This window comes from Oppia nitens, unplaced genomic scaffold (assembly GCF_028296485.1).
Source record: "Oppia nitens isolate AA-2021 unplaced genomic scaffold, nextdenovo-longstitch-racon4-pilon3 scaffold43_pilon_pilon_pilon, whole genome shotgun sequence".
NCBI lineage: Eukaryota > Metazoa > Arthropoda > Arachnida > Sarcoptiformes > Oppiidae > Oppia > Oppia nitens.
The window spans coordinates 839683-860300 of NW_026533225.1; the positions used below are offsets into that span (position 1 = coordinate 839683).

The 20618-nt window shown below is 22.6% G+C and overlaps 3 protein-coding genes across 3 annotated transcripts; all 3 read right to left on the reverse strand.

Annotated features, from left to right (window-relative positions):
• Positions 1-2192: 2192 nt before the first annotated feature.
• Positions 2193-9284, reverse strand: LOC128959269 (cytochrome P450 4V2-like). The gene is made up of 7 exons (XM_054305208.1): positions 9144-9284; positions 8913-9025; positions 8411-8729; positions 7947-8330; positions 7252-7891; positions 3399-3514; positions 2193-3310 (listed from the first exon to the last, which is right to left on the reverse strand). The coding sequence occupies exons 1-7, from the start codon at positions 9241-9243 to the stop codon at positions 2193-2195; spliced, it is 2790 nt and encodes a 929-aa protein (XP_054161183.1). The 5' UTR covers positions 9244-9284.
• A 1289-nt stretch (positions 9285-10573) lies between these two features.
• LOC128959286 (kelch-like protein 18) lies at positions 10574-11145 on the reverse strand. Its single transcript, XM_054305224.1, has 4 exons — positions 11037-11145; positions 10896-10973; positions 10727-10824; positions 10574-10651 (listed from the first exon to the last, which is right to left on the reverse strand). The coding sequence occupies exons 1-4, from the start codon at positions 11128-11130 to the stop codon at positions 10637-10639; spliced, it is 285 nt and encodes a 94-aa protein (XP_054161199.1). The 5' UTR covers positions 11131-11145; the 3' UTR covers positions 10574-10636.
• Positions 11146-11670: 525 nt separating this feature from the next.
• On the reverse strand, positions 11671-12976 carry LOC128959270 (kelch-like protein 5). The gene is made up of 4 exons (XM_054305209.1): positions 12905-12976; positions 12196-12281; positions 12048-12103; positions 11671-11894 (listed from the first exon to the last, which is right to left on the reverse strand). The coding sequence occupies exons 1-4, from the start codon at positions 12974-12976 to the stop codon at positions 11671-11673; spliced, it is 438 nt and encodes a 145-aa protein (XP_054161184.1).
• Positions 12977-20618: the final 7642 nt, after the last annotated feature.

The window sequence follows — 20618 nt, forward strand, 5'->3', positions numbered from 1 at the left end:
AACTTACAATGTTTGGACTACACCACCCTAGAAGTTCTGTAGCACGACTGTGTGTTAGTAGAAAGCATGGGGGTAGAGGGTTACTAAACATTGTAAGCCTTGAAGCCAAACAGCGAGAATTGCTGAGAAAATACCATCAACAAAAATGCAATGTCTCAGAGCTCCACAAAATAACATCAACACTTGATTACAACTACACACCTCTAAATCTCAGCAATAATGAACATCAAATAGAAATTCAAAATGAAAAAGAGAGGATTAACACATGGGCCTCAAAAGAACTCCACGGTAGATACAGAGCAGAACTCAACCAAACACACGTAGACGAAGAAATGTCTACAAAATGGTTGAAGTACGCCGGTCTTCATGGAGAGACAGAGGGGTTCATGATGGCAATACAAGATCGAGTGATTCCGACACGAAACCATCAGAAATACATCCAAAAGCTAAATATACCAACAGACAAGTGCAGGATGTGTCATATGGAGTCCGAAACAATAGAACATATACTAAATGGGTGTAAAGTACTCACAAACACCGAGTACCTAAGCCGTCACAACCAAGTAGCCAAAATCATACATCAGGAACTGGCAATAAGATTCGGATTAATCAAAGAACCATTACCATACTATAGATACGAGCCACAAAGTGTAATGGAAAGCAACAGAGCCAAGCTCTACTGGGATAAAGAAATAAGAACAGATAAGACTGTGGCCCACAACCGCCCAGATATAGTACTAGTAGACAAACATCAAGATAAGGCGTACATAATAGACATAGCGGTCCCACTAACACACAAACTACAGGACACGCATAGTGAGAAACGCCGAAAATATACAGACTTGGCCTATGAGATCAATAAGATGTGGCGCATTAAGAAAGTTGAAATCATACCTATAATCCTGTCATCAATGGCCGTAATACCGAAAAATCTGGCCATAAGTTTGGAATCACTGGAAATCAGAAAAACTAAGATCTATGAAATGCAAAAAGCAGTGATACTTCAGAGTTGTAGAACAGTCAGAAAAGTACTAGACTTGAGTTGAGTCTAACCAGTCGTGTCTCTGCCACCAAAAGTGGCCGACACAATTGTGATCACACCGGAACAACCGTGATATTAAAAGATAATAATAATAATAATAATAATAATAATAATAATAATAATAATAATAATAATAATAATAATAATAATAATAATGATAATAATAATAATAATAATAATAATAATAAAAATAATAATAATAATAATAATAATGATAATGATAATAATAATAATAATAATAATAATAATAATAAAAATAAAATATAGAATTTTAATTTTATTTTGCTGACAACAAATAAAAAAACAACATATAAAAAATATTTTTTAAAAATATTTATTATTATTATTGTAAATACTTACTCAAATTAATCAACATAACTAAACAAACAGTTAATAGTATAAACTTAAACATTTTGTTTATTTTTTGTGTTATTTTATTTTTATATTTGTTTTATTTAATTTTAATAAAAATAATTATTTTTCTTAATGTTTATATACTTTTTTAAGGATATAAAATATTTTTGCTAAAAATGCTTTGTAATCTAAAATAAACACATTTTTATAGTTTCAATAAACTTTTATATAATTTATTTATTAACATTAATTGTTAAACTATTACTTTTATAGTTCATTAATATAATAAATAATAATATTTTTTCATTAAATTTATGAAATTTTATGGAATTATTTTTCTAATAATGTTAACTATTTATTCAAATTATTTATTAAAACATTTTATTAGTTTTTTAACACAATATATATTTTCTTTAAACAATAAATTATTTATTATTAATAAAAAAATTGTTGAATTATTTATTAAAATATATTAATTATTATAATCTTTATTATTATTTTTATAAAAATCTGATTAAAATCTATTATTATTGCTTTACTGATATTTATTTAAGTATAATATATTTTCTAATTAAAATTATTTTACTTGAATTACTGAATTTATTCATAAATAATATAATTTTAACAAAAATAAATAATACTTTTAAATATTAAATAAGTTTTAAAAAAAACTAATAACTATAATATCATATACAGTATAATCTAAAATATTTAAAAAAAAACTAAAACTCTATTTATTTAGTTAAAAATAATTATGTTTTAATTATTATTATTATTTATTTAATTATTTTTTTAGTTAATTTCTGGCCATAATTTTCAGCCGCAATCCGTTAACCGGTTTACTGACTACGGCATTAAACAATCGTAACTTATCACGCGTGTCGACCGACTCGACCCGATAGGCGGCCATTAGTTTGGCCAACACTATCTTCAGCTCCAATTGGGCAAAACGTTGGCCAATACAGTTGCGCGAACCGGCCGAAAACGGTATGTAAGCAAACGGATCGACAACCACTACCGGTGCTACTGCTGCTGCTGTAGGTGTTGCTACTGACCCGACAGTAGTAACCGAGCTATTAGTATTGGCCAGAAAGCGCTCGGGTTTGAACTGTAGCGGATCGTCCGGATAGACACGACTGTCCAAATGCATACGGCCTATACAAACAAACAGTGATGAACCGGCCGGTACTGTATACTGACCACCGACGACCAGATCCTGGCGTATGTCGCGCGTAATGATCGGTACCGGCGGATACAGGCGTAACGATTCCCTGAGTACGGCATCCAAGTAAGGCATACGGCGTAGTTGGTCTCCGCGGACATCGGTGTCGGCAGCGATCGACTCTGAGTCCAATTCCTGATGCAAACGGCGCTGAACATCGGGATACAGACCCAACAGATACAGTGTCCACGACATGCATAGAGCACTGGTGTCGTGTCCGGCAAACATAAAAGTGTCCACTTCTTCCCGGATGTCTTCAAGTGTTAGTCCAGGACTACCACTACTACTACTACAGACTTTTCCTTCACCGCCGCCTCCTCTGAGATGTATATMCAATAGTAGGTCGAGAAATGCTAAACGTTTAGGTTTTCTATGGCTGCTATCATCGTTAGCACCGATACTGCTGTCTGTCTGCCGATCAGTACAGTATTTGCCGTCATCGCCACCGCCGCCACCGCTGCCGGCCTTAATCAAGTCCAGGCGTTCGGCAATTACTCGTCGGGTTAAGCGATGCATCAGTTGAATATCCCGGCGAAACTGACCGCCCATTCGGGTTCGATAGTAGATCAGGTTTAGCCAGAGCCACGGCCGCTGCAAACGTTCAACAAAATAACGGCCGACACGTTGGACGGCCTCAATGTAGTCCCCGTTTTGTCGGCTCTGGGCGTTCAACGACACACCCATTACTGTCTCTATATATACAGTATATACAAAAAAAAATAATCAGTAATTATATGATATATATATATTTATATAAATAAAAATAATAATAATATTTACCCGAAATTATGTCCAACGCTAACGGAAACGTATAGTCAGTAATGTCCACATAGTTGTCCCAATTTTCACTGATGTTGTTGTTGTTGGCCATCATTATTAACCCCGATTTGGCAGATCTGTTGATTATGGCATCAAAAAAAATCGGCCAATAATTTACTAATAGAAATGTCGGAATCGGCAACAATAGAGTGGCTGTCAGTTATACGCCACTGATGGCCGCCTCCGCCGATGACAATACACCCCCCCAACCAGTCATTAAAGCAATTGATAATTATAAACGACTTATTTTTTGAAAATTTTTTACATAGTATTTCAATAAATAATTTTTTTAAAAAAATAAAAAAGTAATTATATTGTATAATAAAAAATAAAATTGATTTCCATTAATAATAATTATATTAAACTCTATTTATATAATAAATATAATATATATATATATAAGAAAAGTTTTGATTAATTATTTTTGTTATTTTAAGTAATTAAATGTAAATTATTTTATTATTGTTCTAATAATTATTTTTAGAAAAAATTAATTGTTTTGTTTTTCAAATAATTTTTTTTATTTATTAATTACCTTTTATATACATATTACTATTTATCTAGTTAAAATATATATATTTGAATTTAATTGTTTTGTTTTGTTTTTATTTTCAATAATATTTTATCCATGGTAACTTAGTACCATTAAGTCAATTACAATGTAGATTAAATTAATAAAAAATAATTATTAATAATTATCAAACATATATCAGTAAAAACATTTACTAATTATAATAATATTGATGATAAAAATTAGTTTAAAGTCTAGACATAGTGTGTGTGTATAAACATAAATATATATCAAGTTTATATTGTATTGTATATTAATTAAATTTTTTTTAATTAATTTTGAAATAATTAATTAAAATAATAAAAAAGTTTGTGAATTATTAAATTATTTTATAAATTATAAATAAACAATGTTATATTAAAAATGAAATATTTAAATCTCAAATCATTATTATATATTATTGTTGTTTGCGGCTCATTATATCAATCATTTGTATTAACACAATTATATTTATCATTTGAATTGACAACAAATGTTGAATTTAAATCAATTAAACAACAAATTGATCCACCAGCTATTTCTATTTGTATTAATAAGGATAGCCTATTGAATACTACATTACGCAATAAATATATTGTCAACAAGTTTAATAAGTTGACTAATAATACTGTAAAATATTTTGATTTTGATAGATTCAATAGTGAAATAACAATTTATGATCAAAATTCACTATTTATACCAATAAAAACATTAATATCATGTCATGTATTTCAAAATAAACGTCCCGTAAATTGTGATAAAATATCTCCTTATAAATATACATATAGTGGTGAAAGTTATTGCATTATGTTATTTACAAAATTTAATAATTATAATAATAATAAAAAATATTTAATTGATAATATTTTGGGACAAAATTCGATAATTTTTAAATTTTACAATAATACGATATTTAACAATTATATCAATTATATCAATGTAAAATTTCATGATAATAGCGAATTATTATATTATGGTGAAAACAATATATTAATAACTAAAAACAATAATAACAATAATTTGGAAATTAAATTTAATCGTTTAACTAAAATAAATAAAACTATTAATAATAAAATATTAACATCGAAACAATGTTTTTTTCAATGTTATGTTAATAATTATTATAACATTTATAATTATTATCCTAAATCAATTTTTTATCACAATAATAATTTTGTTGAAAATTTATTATTTGACAATAAAAGTAACGACAATATTATTAATAATAACTGTATAGACAAATGTTTACATATAATTGATTATAGTTCATATGTATATGAATTAAATCATAATACAAATTATAATAATGATTTAACTAATACTAGTTACAAAATTGATATTTATTTTAGTCACCTTGATGAATATATTTATATAACTACTTATAGACTACTATTTGTAGAGTTTTTTTCATTATTAGCAAGCTTATTTAGTCTATACTTTGGAATTTCTATTTTACAATTTACTGATTTTAGTGAAAAATTTTTAAAAAAATTTAAAACTAAATTTATTATTTATTCGAAAAATTTTTATAATTATATATTCAACGTAAATGTTAATCATAGTAATTTAAAATTAAAAGTTGTTTATAATAAAACAATTGTATATAAGTAGAAAATAGCTAATATAAAATATTGTAAATATTTTAATTAATTTTTAAATATTAATAATAAATGTATAAATTTATAAAAAAAATAATTAATCGAATAATTATGTATATTATTATTAAAATAATAAATTGTTTTTTTAAATATAAATTAACATAATTTTAATTTATTCATTTTAAATATATATATATATATATAAATTGTATTTATATATTATTACAACAAATAATTATCGATATTATTAAAAAAAAACAATAAAAACTATAATAATAATAATCTAAATTAAAAAATTATTTTCATATAAAATAAAAAATATTATTATTAATATTAATATTATAGTCGTCTACAATAGTTTTGTAATTCAATCTCTGTATCAAAATCACCTGGATACTTTATAATAAAACATTTAAGATTTTCAGGACAACAAAAATCTTTATAATAGCCCTCCTGTTCACAGTATCTTTCATCTGATTTACACTTTTTATGGTTATTATGATTATGTTTACCACCATCTGATTGAACTAATAATAATAATAATAATAATAATAATCAATAACAACATTAAAAATAATATAAATATATATATATATATATAAATTATTTGAATATTGTAAGAAAAATAGTTTTTTTTTAAATTTAATTTACAGACAACAATAAGCAATATTAAAATTTTTAACTATATTTATTATTAATAATAATAATAATAATAATAATAATAATAATAATAATATAACAACTTACTTAAATTAATCAACACAAATAAACAAACAGTTAATAGTATAAATTTTAACATTTTGGTCATTTTCAGTGTATGATTTTATTAGTAAATTTGTTTTATTTAATATTTAATAAAAAAATTATTTTTTTTGATGTTTATATACTTTTTCTAATATTAAATAATTTTCTAAATAATGCTTTGTAATATAAAATAAACATATTTTTATAGTTACAATAAACTTTTATATAATTTATTTATTAACATTAATTGTTAAACTATTACTTTTATAGTTCATTAATTTAATAAATAATAAAAAATAATATAATTTTCATTAAATATAAGGCATTTTTGTAGAATTATTTTTTTAATAATATTAACTATTTATTCAAATTATATATTAAAATATATAATTATTTATTTTATTAGTTTATTAACACAATAAATATTTTCTTTAAACAATAAGTTATTTATTAATTTTAAACATTTTTTACATTATAAAAACTTTTATTAAATTATATAATAATTATTTTTTTTAAATATGATAAATTGTTTATTAAAATATAATTAATATTATTATATATATTATTTTTTTTATAAAAATCACATTAAAAACTATTATTAATATTTTTATATATTTTAATTAAAATAATTCTTATGTTTAGTAATTATTAAAAAAAATAAATAAAAATAAACTATAAATACTATCATAAAAATATTTTATATTATATTTTACTTGAATTTATCAATCAATGTATTTATAAATAATATATTTTTAACAAAAAAATACTATTAAATACTAAATAAGTTTAAGAAAACTAATATTTATAATAAAAAAAACCCTTAAAAATCTATTTATTTAGTTTAAAAATAATTAAGATTTAGTAATTATTTATTTATTTATGTATTTTTTTTTTTGATTAATTTCTGGCCATAATTTTCAGCCGCAATCCGTTAACCGGTTTACTCACTACAGCATTAAACAGTCGTAACTTATCGCGCGTGTCGACCGACTCGACCCGATAGGCGGCCATTAGTTTGGCCAACACTATCTTCAGTTCCGATTGGGCAAAACGTTGGCCAATACAGTTGCGCGAACCGGCCGAAAACGGTATGTAAGCAAACGGGTCGACGACCACTACCGGTGCTACTGCTGCTACTGATCCGACAGTAGTAACCGAGGTATTAGTATTGGCCAGAAAGCGCTCGGGTTTGAATTGCAGTGTATCGTCCGGATAGACACGACTGTCCAAATGCATACGTCCTATACAGACAAACAGTGATGAACCGGCCGGTACTGTATACTGACCGCCAACCACCAGATCCTGGCTTATGTCGCGCGTAATGATCGGTACCGGTGGATACAGGCGTAACGATTCACGGAGTACGGCATCCAAGTAAGGCATACGGCGTAGTTGGTCGCCGCGGACATCGGTGTCGGCAACGATAGACTGGGCATCCAATTCCTGATGCAAACGGCGCTGAACATCGGGATACAGACCCAACAGATACAGTGTCCACGACATACATAGGGCACTGGTGTCGTGTCCGGCAAACATAAAAGTGTCCACTTCTTCCCGGATGTCTTCAAGTGTTAGTCCAGGACTACTACCAGTACTACCACTACTATTACCGACTACCGCCGCCTCCTCTGAGATGTATATCCAATAGTAGGTCGAGAAATGCYAAACGTTTAGGTTGTCTATGGCTGCTATCATCGTTAGCACCGATACTGCTGTCTGTCTGCCGATCAGTACAGTAGTTGTCGTCACCGCCACCGTCGCCACCGCTGCCGGCCTTAATCAAGTCCAGGCGTTCGGCAATTACCCGTCGGGTTAAGCGATGCATCAGTTGAATATCCCGGCGAAACTGACCGCCCATTCGGGTTCGATAGTAGATCAGGTTTGGCCAGAGCCACGGCCGCTGCAAACGTTCAACAAAGAAACGGCCGACACGTTGGACGGCCTCAATGTAGTCACCGTTTTGTCGGCTCTGGGCGTTCAGCGACACACCCATCACTGTCTCTATATATATACATACAGTTTATATACACACAAAAAATAATCAGTAATTATATGATATATATAAGAAAAATAATAGTTACCCGAAATTATGTCCAACGCTAACGGAAACGTATAGTCAGTAATGTCTACATAGTTGTCCCGATTTTCACTGTTGTTGTTGTTGTTGGCCATCATTTTCAACACCGATACGCGTAGACGTTCAACCATTATATTGCATTGTCTGTTGATTATCGGTTCAAAATCGGCCAACAATTTCTGATGAAATGCCGGTGTCAATAGTCTCCGTCGGCTACGCCACAGATCGGCACTGTTGTTGATTAGCAAACCTTTACCCAACCAGTCGTTTAGCAATTGATATTCAAACGGCTTCTCTATGTTTACATTGTCTTTCAATAGATCCTTATTTTATATTTTTAAAAAAAAATTATTTATTTCAGATATTATTTARTTATATAACWATAACAACTATATATAGTATTAATATATAATATATTAACAATTAAAATGGCTAATTATGTATAACTATTACTATTACTACTACTACTAATAATAATATTATTACTACTATACAGTATAGCATACCTGAGCTAATCGATGGTCAAACAAAAATATCCATTGTTTRTAACCGCACTGTAATCTGAATATACCATCATTTTTATACAATACTGTCATTGATTGGACTATTTCGTCGAAAACTTTAATGAAAAATAAATTATTAGTAATCATAWTAAATATATATAAAAAAAAWWATAATAATTAGTTAATTAATAGATGAAAAATATATTGAAAATTAAATATTTAATTAATAATTACCGCATAAATCGTTTGGTTTATGCGTCCAAATAATGTCCAAATTGCCAATAAATGGATATCTAGGTCGAGGTCCGGGTATTTGTTGACATATCCTAAACATACGRTTATATTTAGTCCATTCAATAATACTATAGTTAATTAGTTTATATAAAATCAATATTATTAACAAATAAATTGTTGCTGTTTTTAGTAGACTATTAATGTCTAGACTTGATGTTAACAATAACATCAAGTTTTTCATAATATTATTTTTTATAAAAAAAATTAGTATTAACTATATCATTAAAATTTTTAAAAATAAAACAAAAATTAAAAAAATCAATAAACAAATATGTTTTTTTTGTAAAAATACTGTATATTTTTTAAGTTACAATTTAACAAATGGTTGTATTTTAGATAATTTTTGTGTTTTTTAAATAATAGTTATTTTTGTTTAAGTAATAGAATATTATTTAAATAAATTAAATTAAAAAATATATATTTAAATGTATTATTTTTCTGCATATATTAACAATAATAAATAGGATTTTATTTTTGCAAAACATTTATTTTAGTAAACTCTATAACAGTTAACAGTATATCCTGTAATAATTATTAAGTAATAATTTATTTTTTTAATATTAATATTTTTTTAAAAAAATAACATAATGTAATAAAATATTTCATATAWACTTAATTAACAAATTAAAAACATATATTTTTTCCATATGTTCATTAATTATTGATTTAATTAAAATTTATTTATTTTATTGTTGATTAATAAAAAATATTTGTTATTTTCTTAATACAATATAAACACTATTTACAAAACACTTGTATATTACAAAAATATAATATATTAACATTTAATATTAACATAAAAAATATATTAATTTTATTTTAAGATTATTTACATAAAATTTTTAGTTAGATTTTAGAAATTAAATTTATAAATACATTTAAATACTGCATATATTTAAATATATTTTTGTTTTAGTATCATATTAGTTAATATTGTTATTTGCATATTAAATATACAGTAAAATCTATTCATATAAAAAACATTATGTATTATATATATACAGTATATATATAACAAAAATATAATTATTTATTAAAAACAATATGAGATTTAAAAAAAAAATCTTAAATAAATACATATATAATATTTTAGTATTTTAATTTTTTAAAAAATAATATATAGTTTGTTTCATAATAAAAACAAATTTAAGCAAATAATTTTTTAAAAAACAATATACCAAACAAAATATTTTAGTTAAAAGTTAGAGACAAAAAAAATATATGAAATATTATTGTTTATTGTTATTAATATTAAACTATAAAAATATACATTTTTTTTGTCTATCAAATTGAAAATTAGTAATAATAATAATACTAATAAAAAATATATATTTTTTAAAAAAGATTTATAAATATTGTTGAATGTCGGTTTAATTTTGGTATAATTAAAATTATTTATAAAAATAAGACTTATTTCGGTGGAAAATATCAATTTACAAAACAGTTGCCTAAAAAAAWTAAAATATAAATTATTATAAATATATATAWATWTATATATAATATWTTTTTTAAAAAAATTATACCCCAAATATATCAATTTTTTGTGGCAATGATGTCGTATATAACCATTTATCTGATTTATAATCATATAATTCAACTGAATCTAGTAATCCGCCATCATCTTTATTTAATTATTAAAATTTAAAATAATATATATTTTTTTAAAAAACTAAAAAATATTAAAATATTTACCCGAATAGCCTCCCAATGCATATAGACTRTCATCGATAGCAATCAATTTAAATAAAGATCTTTTTGATTGCATTGACTCTAAATTAAGATTTTTTTTWWAAAAAAAACTAAAAAAAAWTACTTTTACTTTAATTTACTAACCAATTGTCGACCATTGGTTTGTTTGCGGGTCATACGATTCGCATGATTTTAATATGGTTTTACCCGAACCGCCGCAAACATAAATTTTGCCCATAAATGATGCCGAAGCGAAACCATATCTTTATTTTTAAATTTTTTTTAAAAAAAATAATATTTATTAAAATTAACAAAATAATGTACTAGTATATATATATCAGGGGTTTCAATTTTAGGGGGTATAGGGGGTGAAGGGTATAAAATGAAAAATTTAGAAGTTAAAAATTTTTATAGTATGTTTAAATAACAATTTTTGGCAAATTTATTTAAATTGCTTATAAATTCCATATAAATTCCCTATAAATTCCCTATAAATTCCCTATAAATTCCCTATAAATTCCCTATAAATTCCCTATAAATTTCATATAAATTTCATATAAATTTCATATAAAATCCATATAAATTTCCTATAAATTCCACATAAATTACCTATAACTTCACTGAATAAAATATTCCCAACTTAATAMTTTTAAACTCTCTCTCTCTCTCTCTCTCTCTCTCTCTCTCTCTCTCTCTCTCTCTCTCTCTCTCTCTCTCTCAATATATATATATGTTATTAAATAAAATGTAAATTGCTAAAAAATATTATTAWTAWTAATTACAATAACCTTGGCGATTGCATRCTAGCTCTGGGTGTCCATTGTTTTGTTTGTGTATCAAAYMTATCCATTGAATTCATATATCCATTTCCATTGTCGCCTCCAATAGCATACAGTAGACCCTCATGTGATACCARTCCTAAACCATATCTTTCAATAGTCATCGGTGTTGTTAACTGCCAATCATTTGTTGAATAATATTCACATGATTTTAAAACTTGACCTAAATTTTAAAAAATATAAATTAATTTAAATTTTATTTAATAAAAATAATTTTATTATGTAATTAAAGTATTTTTTTATTGAAAAATCAATAGTAAAATATCAATTTTATTAATTTATTTAAACAATTTTTTTATAAAAAAAAATTATTTACCATTAAATCCTCCGCAAACATAAATAGTATTATTAATTACGGCAGCACTAAAATCACTGAAAAAAAATTAAAAATAATTTTTTTTTTATTAATTATTTTTTATAAATGTATTAATTATWTTCATTTTTTWAATCAATAAATAAAATACTCTTTTATTATATTCATCGATGAAATTRATTTCCAATTGTTTGTTATCGTATCGTATGTTTCAACACTTTTAGATCTTCCTTTAGTCTATAAAAATAAATAAAWAAATAATTTAATTTAAATATTTACAAAAATKTATGTAWTTTTTTTAAATAAAAAAACTGTTTAATTTATAATTGTTTAGTTATCAAAATAATTTWTTTTTAYAATTTTGCAATAAAATTGTTATGTCATATTTATGTCAAATTATTTTTTTAAAAAAAGTTAAGTTTTTTAATTATTATAMTTATWAATATTATTTGTTYTTTTGRAYAGATATTTTTTRAATATTTACWTGGTATAAATTATTAATATATACTATGTAAATTYTAAAAATAATAATAATAATAAATATTGWCATRGCMTGTCATTWATAATATATATACTGTATATGACACTGATCAAATAATTAAAAAATAYTATACTWTTAATAATTATTTACTATATATATATATATATACAATAAGGGACGATTCGTAATATTACGTTTGCATTTAGGGGGGGGGTCTGTTGGCAAATGATTACATGCAAACAATTGCAAATATAGTGGGATGAGTAGGAGGGGGGTCTAGATTTTAAAAAATAATATGTAATAAATATGTTAATCAATCCTAATATATATATATATATATAATTTTAGTATTTTTTATTATTATTATTATTATTATTACATTATCGCCGCCCATTGCATACAATTTTGAATCGCTTGAAACCAAACAAAAATTGATGCGTTCACTGGACATGGTTTTATTGATTGCCAWWSATTTATMMGTTTATTATATTTATAGCAAACWGACTGTTGGGMYGATCCATTAAATCCGCCGCATATATAGATAAACTTTTCCGATTGATTTGCTGTTAACTATTTATTAACATAAAAAAACAATAAACCGAAACACAATTATTATTSAATTATTAATTAATTAATTAATTTATATTTTTAAAATACATTAATAACTTTGAATTTACGAAAAAAAACAATAGTAATTAAAATATAAATTATAAATTTTGTTTGTTTTTTAAATATATAATTACATTAATATCATAAGTATTAGTAGTGTTTATTAAAATTATATTTGAAATAAATATTAATAAAACTATTGAATATATAATTTGAATCATAGTTTTTTTTTTTGGTTAAAACAATAAAAATAAAAATTAAACAAACAAACAAAAATTGTAACTTTTTATTTTTATTATTATAAATATTGTAACTATTTTTTAAAATAAAAACTAGCTTTTATATATATATATACCGTCTAAAAATTATTTGATAAAAATATATATATATTTTAATCATCAATTTATTTATTATTAACAAAGTTCAAGTGTTAGAAACTTTTATTTTTAAAAATAAAACTATTAGTTATTTTTTTCAAGTATTTTATGATTTTATAAATAATAATAGTTTCCTGTAGATAACAAATATTATCAATTATAGTTTAAATTAAAAAAATTAACTATTTTTAAATTATATAAATATTAAAACCAAATTGATTACTATGTAATTAATTTATATAGATATTTTTGATAATAATTATATTATTAATATTATTATTTTATATATTTTTTAAAAAGYTTAATATTTATTTATATATWTATATATATTGAATTAATTAATTAAAGACAATGATTAATATATTTGTCAAAATGTAGATTTTAAGTATTAAATACTTTACAATTAGATAAAATAATTAATTTTTTATCATAAGTGCTAATTCAAGTATTTTWTATCAAAATAATTTTATGTATTATCTTATTATTTAATTAACTATTTTTTTAAAAAAAACTWATTTTTAATAGCACTTAAATTTATATACAGTTTATCAAATTGATCTATTGATAATAGCAAATAATAGTTTTATTAATTATAAATAAAAACTACTGTACTATTTAGTTATCACAACTTGTAAATTTTAAACTAATGTTAAACTTTTTTATTTATTATTATAAATATTTATATTCAATAACTAAAATGTAATAACAATTTTATATATCAATAATCCATAAACTRTTTCATAAAAATTTTAKTCATTTAWWATTAATTATATAAAAATAATTATTATAATTACTATAAGAATATTAATTAGAATTTTCAACTWATGATATAATCAATAAAAACTAATTAKTTTTTGAAAATAAATAAAATTATTRTTTAATAACAATTTGTCATATATTTTTAGCTCTAYTAGTATTTTATAATATTATATTTATAATATCTTTATTGAAATATAAATGATATATTTATTGATATAAAAAAATAGTATAATAAATCAATTTTAGTTTTGAATATAAAAAAACATAAGACATTATTACTATAAAAAAGTTGTATTAATATAAAAAAATATATAATAATTATTACATTATGAATACAATTAATTCAAATGTTAATTGAAAAACAATTTTTTCTTAATAGGAAAAACAATTAAATCGATTTTTGAAGTAATATTTATTTTTGCACACAAAATAAAACGCTATTATTATATATTTATGTTTAATATATATATATATATATAAATCTGAAATTATTAGCTATTAAATTGTTAAAATATYTATMATTATATTASTATTATAKCAAACTTWAAAATTAATTAATTWWWAAAAATCATGAAAATTAACTTGGTAATATAATAATAAATTATCTAATCAAGCTACTATGTCTATCATGTTTTCTATATCAATCAGTAAAATTAAGTCAATCATATTTTACSTATGAAACTGTTACCAATGTTAAACTASTATCAAGTAGACATCGAGTAGAGTTGCCAGCTTTGACTATTTGTGTGGATAAATTTCAGATGYTSGATTGGTCTAGACATGGGAAACGTTTAGCAAACATATTTAACACAACATATATGGATAATTTGGATATTACAAATAGTAATGYTAGCTACCTGTTCAATAGGCTACCCATACGGGAACAATTGGATCTACTGGTACCATTTGATAAATTAATAAAATGTATCCTGCTAAATACTACTCTACAGATAATGGTACATCRACAACACCAGTTCCATGTACCAGAAAATCAGCTAGCACCTTATTGGCCAGCATTGGATATGARTTCCTATTGTTGGACAATGTTTTCCAAATGGTCGAACCTATCGGACGATCGGTTYCAAGTGGTCGACCAAACGGAACAGTTAGCTTATATGGCAAATATATTGGTAGTAATGCCAAATCAACAAAGAATACGTGTTGATGTGATTTTRTTGCACGTGCACGATCGACAKGARATATTATGGAATAGCWTGAAACGTGGACTATTGGTTATAAATGTAAATCAATCATCATCTGGCAACACTATTGGTTTATTAAGCTATACGAAAACAGTAATGCGATTAAACAAAAAATTTATGGCTACCGGTGCCGGTGCTGGTGGTGGTGCCGGTAGATTTCAAAGTAAATATAATTGTCAAATGGAATGTCAAATTAGKSARACATTAGCTAAATATAATGGATATCCCGATAGAATATTATGGCAATCCTATGACAGCAGCCTAACAACAACAACAACAAGTAYGGGTGGGTCAACTGGCAACTATAGTTTTGTTCAACAACWTCAACAACAATTAGCTGAACCTATAGTTAGCGAGTGTAACAAAATATGTTCAACAATTGTCGACACTAGACATGTCTACTATTCACTGGCTATGGATAAAACATCGATTAGTAATGTCTAAAATATTACTAATAGTTATTCAATACTATTGGAATGGCCATCAAATCCGATAACCATCTATSARCTACAGGTTCGGCTACCGTTCGACGAATATCTATGTTTGTTGGCCAGTCTGGTTAGCCTATATTTTGGTCTATCCYTATTGTTTGTTTTGGATAAAATTGTCAATAATTTTCTAACCAACATTATCAATTTGTCAATAGTATCAACTACTACTAGCTTAAGGCCAGTTATTCATCATAATAATAATTATAGTAATTATTTTTTAAATTTTAAACTATCACGTGATTTGATTAAAAAATCTAAATCTAGTAGTAGTAGTAGTAGTAGTAGTAGTAGTAGTAGTAGTAGTAGTGGTAATAATAATAATAATATGTTATTTACTATGTCTGATAAATGTACTGGTATAAATATGTAAAACACAAATTTTTTTWWAAAAATCAATATAATTATGTAATAACTATTTGATAAGTTATTCAATAAAGTAATATTTATATTTTAWTRYAATATTTTATTTGTATTTATTTTTTAAAAAATAATAATTTACTTAATTATTATGCACTAMAGATATAATTATAATAATAATAATAATTAGAGTTTATATTTTAATATTATTGATATTTGTTGTGTTGTGTAATACTAATGATAATTTATTTTTATATAATAAATATAATAAATAATATATAATTTTTAATATTATTTATTAACAGTACTGTAGTTATAAAAATTTAATAATAATTTAGCAATTTTTTTAAATTAATAATAAATTTTATAAATTATCAAATTATTTCACTTACTGATTTAAATTGCCAACTTATTTAAAAAAATTAAAATAAAATACAAGTATTTTTTAATTTGTTTTATATAAAAAAATTATAATTAGTTTTCTAAAAATAATAGAATAAAAATTATTAATATATAAAATAGGTATTTATAAAAATACTTTAATAAAATAATTTTTTTTAAATCATAATAAAAAGTTTTTTTAATAGTAATAATACTAATAATAATATTTAGTTATAGACTTATAATTTAGAAATAAGTTTATTATTATTATTATTATTATAACAAAGTTTGTTAATAATAATAAAATTAGTATCAGTATAATTGAAACAATAAATCACGCAATTATACTATTAGTATATTATAATATAAATTATAATTTATATACTGTTTTATGCAATTATTTTACAGGTATTAAATATATACTATATATATATAATATAATATTATAGTTAATAGTCATTAAAACATTAAAATAGTTACAATAATTATAATTTAAGATATATAAGCGAAATATCTAATATTATTTTAATAGCTAATAATTTATAATATATTTAAAATTAATATATTCTTAAACTAATAATTGTGTTAAATATTAAAATAATATTTAGATTTTTAGTAATATACAGTATATATATATATATATATATATATAYATTTAGAAAAATAATTGCATAAAATAGTATATAAATTATAATTTATATTATAATTATTTATCTACTAATAGTATAATTGCGTGATTTTTGTTGTTTTTTCAAATATACTGATACTAATACAATTAGTAAAACTTATAGTTATTGTAACTGTAATAATAATAAAAAAATTATTTATTAATTATAAGTCCATATATAGAATCAAGATATTTTTTAAAAAAATTATATAAATTGTATATATTTTTTGAATACTAGTTTTACAAAAACAAAAATGTTAATTTACAATAAAATAAAAAAGTTTAAATTGCTATTGAAATATAAACTAAACACTTATTTGGCTAATAATTCAACAATTGATAGTTTTGTCAATAGATTGGATAAAATTTGTACAAAAAATTATGTATTAATGGCTGAAAATTTTGATGACTATTGTCAGCACAGACATCATCGACAACATMGGTATAGACTKYCTCTCGTAGAGTAGTCATTGTTTTACTGTTGAGACTGGCATTTATGCTAACTGTGCTCCGGTATGCCGTATCAGTACTGTTAGACTATAATACTGTATACTACTATACGGCTAACAGTATGTATCTATTGGGCAATTTCAAGATTATATCCATATTGTTTTGTATTACCGGTGCAATAGGTATCAGTGCTACCATTGTTAACGATTACTATGAATGGWTGGGTCGGTTATATCCCATTGAATTGCTTAACAATATTATGCGCCAAACACAACATAATTCAAATAGTCTATTAAATAATGGCCTAACAATATCTGAGAGACAATTTGCTTATAAAATGAATTTATTGTCGAAAATATTTCTAGACTATATGGCACCGATAGTTGTCCTATTGTTAACAATGTTGCTTATAGTACCTACAGTACTGTCCACAGTTCATAACAATACTACCGGTTCCTCAAAACAACAACAACAGTTTCCATTGATAGCTATCATCCTATGGTCGACCCTAGCATTTATGAGCGGACACAATACAGTCTATACTGTATTTACTATAATATTACAAATATATTCAACAGTCAGTTACTTGAAATAGCAGTTAATTCAATTTTTGATTTATAAAGTCTTAAATCAAACAACATAATGTTTAGCCAAACAATCGGCGATTATCGCCAGGTTGTCCATATGATTGCCAAATTGAATCAGGTCTACAGTCGTATAGTATTTATTATCTATTTTATAATCCCGTTTCAAGTCAACATAACCGTCTATGTTATCCAACATAACCAACAGTTTAATAGTTGGTTTATTGGTATAAAATTATGAATGGCCATTGCAATAATATTGATTTATTTAAATCAACTTATTTATTGCAATGGCATCGGTCAACAAATGATTTAATATATTTTTTAGTCATTTTTGATTAATTATATTTGTTGTCCAACTAAAATGGATGGCCGCCAACACCGACGCCGACGGTTATCATTGAAACATCGGTTATTGATTATGTCATTTAATGAATGGCTTTCCGATACGGATATCGGTTTCTGGTGTCTGAATATGTTTGCCATTAATAACTATATATTATATCAGTATTGTTGGCAAATAGTTTCATCATATTTATTGATAAGTGATTTGTTAAATAATTTTTGATTTATAAAATTATTTATATTAAATGATAGACTGACTAATTATTCTCAAATGTATAGTAAACTATGTAAAAAAATAAAGTTTTCAAAATTCATTTATTAATTTTATTTAAAATAATTATTTAATTATTTTTTTTAGTTTAGACTTATTTTAATTGATTTTGTCATTGTTTTTTTTAAAAATAATAATTTATATAAAAAATTATATAAATATTTACTAAAATATTTTAAAAACAGTACTGAAATTATTATTATTTTATCTAAATATTCTACTATAATATAGATTCTAATACTAAAAAATAATTAAATAATTATTTTAAATAAAATTAATAAATGAATTTTGAAAACTTTATTTTTTTATATAGTTTACTATATCCTGTATTTTAAAAGTCAACTTAATATATAATATAGACTTTACTAAATTAATTGTTAACTTATTTTTTTAAAAGTAATACTTTAGTTTACTTTTAAGTATTAGTAACTGAATAAATTTAACAATCTATATATATATATATATATATATATTCTATATATATTATATCTAAATATATATATTAATTATATAATAAATATTATTAATTAAAAAATATCTCCTGCTATTAAACAAAACAAAAAATAAAAACAATAAACAAATATTTTTGTTGCAATTTTTTTATAAAACAAACAAAATTTAGTAATATTTTGTTTGTTTGTTTTTTTGTTAGTAAAAATAATATTTATTTTTTAAAGTAATACTTTAGTTTAAAGTTAAGTATTAGTAATTGAATAAATTAAACAATCTATATATATATAATATATACCGGTATATATATTGATATATATATTTAAATGTATAAATTTTGCATATATTAACAAAAATAAATATTTATTTTTATTTTTTTTTTGAAAAAATAAGTTAACAATTAATTTAGTAAAGTCTATAATATTTAATAGCATATCCTGTATTTTAATTAAGTAATTATGATTTATTTATTTTTTAAACAAATTAAATATTTTTTTTAATTGTTTTTCAATTTTTCTATTAGATTAGAGTTTTAATTTATTAAAAAATTATTTATTTATTTATGWTTGAAAATTATWATTTATAACTCAATATTAACTTTAAATACATGTACAGTATATTACAAAAATAAAAATTTGAACATTTGAACATTTCATATTAACATAAAAATATATATATTATATTTTAATTAGAAAATAAATAAAATAAAATCTAATATTTTTTTATTATAGTATTACATTAGTTTATTATRATTTGCATATTAAGTAAAATTGTATTAATAGTAAAATCAATACAAAAAAATWACATGAAATAATTTTTTTTAAATAAATATTTACCAAAAATKCATWTTAATTGTTAAATACTATTAATAAACTATACATGTGTGTATATTATTATTTGTTATATTAAAAATAAAATATCTATTGATATTAGAAAGTTTATATCTATTTAAGCATAATATAAATATCAATATTTACARATAATAAACARACAATTTAWTATAATTAATTATATATATATATATATATAASTATATATATCTTTTGTTAGACTATTGAATAAMTATTTTTTTAATTATATAATATATATTRACAAAAAATATTGATAATAATAATAATAATAATAAATACATATTTAGTTATTAAGTATA